Below are 6000 nucleotides of genomic sequence, written 5' to 3' on the forward strand. Positions count from 1 at the left end.
CCATTGACACCCGAATTCAGTGATTTTTATTATAAAAAAAAATGAATGTGCAGCCATTGAACTGGACACACGCTCTCCAGTTCGGGAGTGCAACACGTTCACGCGATGTTTGAGCACTGGCTAATGCCTGACGATGCTGGGTGTACTCTCAGTCGAAGCGTCGTACAAAATTGCCGAGAAACAAACAATTGGCACATTTCCCCAGGCGACGATTTTATTTTATTTGGCTGTGTTGGTGAAGGGTGCATAGCTCTATCCTCATTGAAATCCCCACACAATATGACCCCAAATTATAAAGACGTTTCATAATAGAGGTCGCAAAAAGACTACGTTGGTTAAATTAGTGTGGGCCTTCATTTACGAGATTCTCTCCAACGTGATCACCTCCACTGTGTTAAAACTTGGATTGACAGTGGCATTCACCTTGAACGCAGCGCGTGCAGTACGAGCACATGGGTTTGGTGTTGTACTCAGAGCTGTAGGATCCCCCAGGGCAGGGCTGGCAGCGAGTCGGCGTGTCCACGGTGCACCAAGCGGATCTAAAGGATCCTGTCACCCAATCAAAAGACACGGACACTCGTCAAATTAAGTTTGTGATCACCTCCGCCAGTTATTGTTACAGCTCGGTACACTGTGGTTGGTCACTCTCGATGATTGTTCGCACGAGTTTCAAGGTAGGGATACCCTTTTTCACTGGAGCCTGCAGAGAAGTAGCTTAATTCTACGACCGCTTCAATCTCCAAAGCGCCAAAATGCAATCGCATCACAATTAGCTGTACGGGAATTAAAAACAACTGCATTAGGGCCTCAACACAAAAAAAGGTGTCAGTTTTGTTGCCAGATAAAAAGGTAAAAAAAACAATTATCATATTTTTTACTGGCAAATGAGGTGTCAATGCTTACCCCGAGCTCTCATACTCTGATGGTGCATTGTCTTTGAGTTGTGCGCCTTTTGGCGTCATCTGGTCCAACACCATGTGAGACTAGGCTCTAAGGAAAGCTGTCTCGGGTGTGGACCAATCAACTTCAAGGACAGTGCATACATTATCAGAGTTGTGTTTTTTGTTTGCATTATGACTGCAGGTATTGTGGTCAATGCAAACACGACTCCTTGTAAAAAAAGGTGTCACTTTTGTTGCCAGATAAAAGGGTAAAAAACAATTATCAATTAACATCTGGGTGCGTCTATGTTGATGTGTCGAGGTTGTATTTGTGTAATGACGACTTGACACACTCCTCTTGAGATGGCACTTTATTGAAGACACGTTCACTTGACATCAGGCGGAGATCCCACTGCAACAACCCCGAGTCTCCCGCGCATCTCCCTCTTATATATCAAAACGAGGCCACGCCCACATTCTAGATCATTCTCGCTGACTCTGGATGCTCCCTCTACCGGCAGAGTCCACCGTCCTCTTCCGTCACCTGACCACGCTACCTTCTCGAACATTCCCGTAGCCACCAGTCCCTTCGCACTCACAATCGATACACCTGTTATTACCTCCCGTGTCCACTAGTGCACTCATACTGTTGGCTAACTTCCCTGTAATTACCTCCCGTGGCCACTAGTCCCCTCACACCGCACGCAGGCTCTATTGTCATTACATTTGTTTGAACAGGCAATGCCCCTGGCCTTTTCTTTGGAGTCCACCGATTAGACTCGGATTAAGGACGCAAGAACACCACCGCGAAAGTTCCGGACCCAGAAACATGAACCCTGTGACTGCCAAGAGACGATTATCGCTGTTTGCCCTACCGCAATGCGTCAAGTCGATGCGTTGAAGGAGCGAGATTAGCCGGCGACTGTAAACGTACACCTGTGTGCGTCACATCTGGTCCCATCACCTCTGGCTGCCAACATTGAGAATGGCCCCGCTGCCCTAGAGGCAAGGAATGCGAATGCCCGGCTGGGGTGGAGGGCATGAAAAAATAATTGCTGGCCACGCGCAATAGTAGTAGACTATTATGGGGCAGGGGGCCATGGCTAGACTTAGACAAATGAGAGATAGGCGATTGATAAACACCGCCGTATGGCAGGATTGTTGCGCGTAACACTTTGAGAAGCAGCATAAATGTCGTCTGTGGGCATGAATATCTTCCCGATGACGACAAATTTAAACGGATGGGAGAAAGAAAATCTCCAAAATTGAGGACCACAGATTTAAGTATCTTGCACGTTTTTATTTTTTATTGAGTCGCAGTTCGTCTGCAGAAGATTGCTGCCCTTCACAAACCAACTTTTCCTCCCCCCCCAGCTAAAATATTTTGAAAGACAAAAGTGAGCTAATCAACAGGAGCAAGAGAGAAGAGGGAATCCTGGAGCAAAGATGAATCTGGAGGAACCATTGACACGTTCTATTGATCGGTTTTACGTCTTGCGGCAGAGCGTTCTTCCGCACACTCCATTGTTATTTAAATCGTCTAAAAGAAGAATACAGCAACACTAAATTTCGATTTAAAGTTTTCGTGACTGTAGGGATCGATCTTCTTGGTTCTTTCGGTAAAGTCACGTAGAAGGGAAGTAACAACACTAATTGGGAAGAAGAGACACCGATGAAGAGGGGGAGTGTCAGAAGCACTGAGGTGTACAGGGCAGATGGTAGAGTTGTTAGATGGACTGTTATTCGTGAGGCCGTGACCGGGAAGTTTCTGGAACATGTGAGGGTTTAAATAAATACTGACAAAATACAATCGATATTTTAAGTGTTTCAAGTCTGAGAGAGAGATGTACACCACAGTGAATGGTGGTGTAACGTCAATGTTTTGTTTTGTCTCTGTAATCATTTTGGGCCGCTCACCGGGAGGACACTTATTACAGCAGTGCCCATCCATTGGATATTGCGTGGAGGGATTGCAGAATCCATCCGATGATTGCACGGCCCCCAACGAGATGCTCAGCAGCACCTGGTGTGAGAGCACGCGTGGCACACAGACATGAACACACACAGCATCAGCATCTTTATATATCCCGGGGGAAATCCGATTAGCTGAGAAGCTCTTTCATTCCCCCCACCGGCCGATGTCGACGTCGCTAACAAAGTTACAAATAGACCGAGGCAGATGCTACATATATATTTTTTTAACATTCGTTACTTCGGTGTGAATGTGGCAGGGGGTGGCTGACCGATGGTCGAGATTTTACTTTGAGTGGGAGAGAACAGCGGAAGGAAAGAACAAACACGCTCGAGAGAACGTCCACAACGTGGAGATGGAGCGATGAAAGCAACTCATGTTGGGGTATCACACGGATCATTGTTGTATCGTGTGACCCTGAAACATTTGGATGGCTGCGGGCAGCCTTCATCCAGTTGTGGATTGATCACAGACGAAGATAGCGGTTATGAAGACGACGACGTGAATGTGGTTGTTTCGTTTTGGCTGCCAGTGGATCGTTTCGTTCGTCTTGACCTTCGGTTATATTATAATGCTGCTCGAATACTCACTGCACGGCGTACGGCCAGCAAGATCATCTGGACGAGATGATGTTCTTTCGGTGAATGCTGTTAAAGCCGTAGCGGTTGTTCCTAGAATTGCGATCAATCTAAAAAAAACCGTATAAAAAAACATATCAAAACATTCCTTCCCTTTATTAATGCTAACCTTACTCCCTCCCTTTGATGCTGCTAATCCTGCATAATGCACGGGCATATTATGACTTTGAAACCCCCTGCCCACCTACTACGCATTCCACAAGTAATGACTAATCCCATATCTGCATTTCCCATAAATATGCTAAATTCCTCTTGATATGCAAATTATGTTGTCAAGGCGCTCTTCCCCCTCCAACCCAGACCTGTTCTTCACCTGAGGACGGCTGCTTGCGTTGTGGCCGAAACGTCGTGAGAATAATTTTATTTGTATTATTTTATTATTTCCCTTCTACGTGACTTTAACGAAAGAACCAAGAAGATGAATCCATGCAGTCACGAAAGCTTTAAATCGAAAAAATTAAATGACTTCAAAACCACTAATGTAGACTGTAGCCTGGTTATTAAGTTTGGTGACTGTACTGATAGTCTATAATGTAGACTGTAGCAATTGTTATTAAAACTGCCAGTACACTCACTCAAATTAAGAACCAGGCTACAGTCTACATTAGTGTTTTTTATTCAATTTATTTGTATTCTATCTACGTGACTTTAACGAAAGAAACAAAAAATATGAACCACAAAGCCTTGCTGATCTCAAGGAGCATAAACCATTATCACGCGAACTTTGGTTTAGTTTGTTGTCCTTCCCCGGATTTTCTGATTAGTGTGGTTAGCCACGTACGGTGCGAAAGAAGTTCAACATTCATGCGTACACCCCCTTCGTGGAAGATCTCCTGCCTAAGCCTCAGGGGCGGCAACTGGCACCGTAGGGCAAACCGGGCAATCGGAGCCCCCACCACCAAACCCCAAGGGCAGATCTTGGCTGAGGTTTTTTGGTATACTGGGAAACCTTTTTGCCCCCCTATGTTCCATTAAATTATTTTTTTACAATTTTATTTGTTTTAAAATTGGAGCATAATTATTCGGTTTGTCCGTCCGTCCGTCTGTCCGACCAATACATTCTCAGAAACGTTGAGAGGTGAATTAAAATTAATATGCCCGCTGTACGCGCGCGGGGAATTTGAAATAATAACATTTTCGTTCATTTTAATTTGTACTTTTTTCCCTCGCATTTCGCGCCCCCCACTGAACTTGGCGCTATAGTTCCCCTGTGTGGACTGGCCGCCCCTGAATTTAACGTCTCATCGACATAGTGAGTCTTGCTTGAACCAATGCCATATGGTGTAAAGGCAAGCTACGTGGATTTCACGTTACTTTATTCGTGTCCCAGTGACAATTGCTGGCCTACCTTCAATCAACAACATCAAGTACTATACCACCGGTCCACTACGGGTAAAATATTACAATCCCTAATAGTTAACGTGACTTTATGACAATTAAACGCGCAAGTGGCAATGGCTATAAAAGCATGGTCGCTCTTACCTTGTGATGTAAACAATATATTGGTGGTCAGCAACAATATATTGGTGGTCAGCAACAGCGTTAGTGTTGTCCACCTACGCGATGTCTTTATCATAGGAGGCATGGTTCTTCGAAGAAAACAACAACAGCAACACCCGTTCGCCACCAAGAATCGGTGATGTCACCACGGCGCTTGTGCCAAGCTAGGTGCACTTTGAGGCCATGTGAAGCATCGAAGGATCGCAGACAGGAGGCTACGCGACAGACCCCCAAGTGTTGTGAGTTGACTTGACTCGGAAGACTGCAGATTCACCACCCGTGCCTAGCTACTGACTTACAACAATGACGTCGGGTCTAAGCTACGAGAGGACACGTTGCAGCGCTTTACGAATCTTGCGAGTCTGCGGGGTTCTAGCCAAGTGTCGATGTGTTCATATATACGTGTTGTTGACGGGAACCGAAAAAAAGCCACATTCCGAAGTGCACATTCGGTCGCACCCTGAGCAAACATGCGTTGAGTGGAGATCAGTCAGTGAGACTCCCTGAGGGGGTGAAAAAACTATAAACTGGGTGCATAGGTGGAGTGGGTGAGTAGGTGAGTGAGTGGATAGCTGAATGGGTGGGTGAGTAGGTGAGAGGGTGAGTGGGTGGGTGAGTGGATAGGTAAGTGGGTGGGTGAGTAGGTGAGTGGGTGGGTGCGTAGGTCAGTGAGTGCGTGAGTGGGTGGGTGAGTGGATAGGTGAGTGGGTGGGTGCGTTGGTAAGTCGGTGGGTGTGTGGGTGAGTAGGCGAGTAGGTGGGTGATTGGGTCGGTGAGTGAGTGGGTGAGTGGATAGGTGAGTGAATGGGTGAGTGATTGGTTAAATGAGTGGGTGAGTAGGTGGGTGAGGAGGTAGATGAGTGGGTGGGTGAGTAGGTGAGTGGGTGGGTTAGTAGGTAAGTGAGTGGGTGAGTGAGTGGGTGGGTGAGTGGGGTGATTGAGTGGGTGATTGGATAGGTCAGTGAGTGGGTGGGTGAGTAGGTGAGTGGGTGGGTGAGTAGGTTAGTAG

At 46.5% G+C, this 6000-nt stretch overlaps 1 protein-coding gene across 2 annotated transcripts in view; it reads right to left on the reverse strand.

Annotated features, from left to right (window-relative positions):
• The window catches only part of LOC144735550 (tumor necrosis factor receptor superfamily member 3-like), a 35672-nt gene extending 30250 nt beyond the window's left edge, over nt 1-5422 (reverse strand). Inside the window, exons 1-4 of one of the 2 annotated variants that reach the window (XM_078617986.1) lie at nt 4974-5421; nt 3444-3541; nt 2799-2904; nt 424-549 (exon numbers count right to left, since the gene is read on the reverse strand). In XM_078617986.1, the coding sequence (XP_078474112.1) occupies nt 424-549; nt 2799-2904; nt 3444-3470 (259 nt within the window). In that variant the 5' untranslated portion in view covers nt 3471-3541; nt 4974-5421. Of the gene's footprint in view, nt 1-423; nt 550-2798; nt 2905-3443; nt 3542-4973 lie in introns of both variants that reach the window. The other variant, XM_078617985.1, reaches the window with a different exon arrangement.
• Between the last annotated feature and the right edge of the window lie 578 nt (nt 5423-6000).

Source organism: Lampetra planeri, chromosome 55 (genome assembly GCF_965212315.1).
Source record: "Lampetra planeri chromosome 55, kcLamPlan1.2.h2, whole genome shotgun sequence".
In the NCBI taxonomy this organism is placed as follows: domain Eukaryota; kingdom Metazoa; phylum Chordata; class Hyperoartia; order Petromyzontiformes; family Petromyzontidae; genus Lampetra; species Lampetra planeri.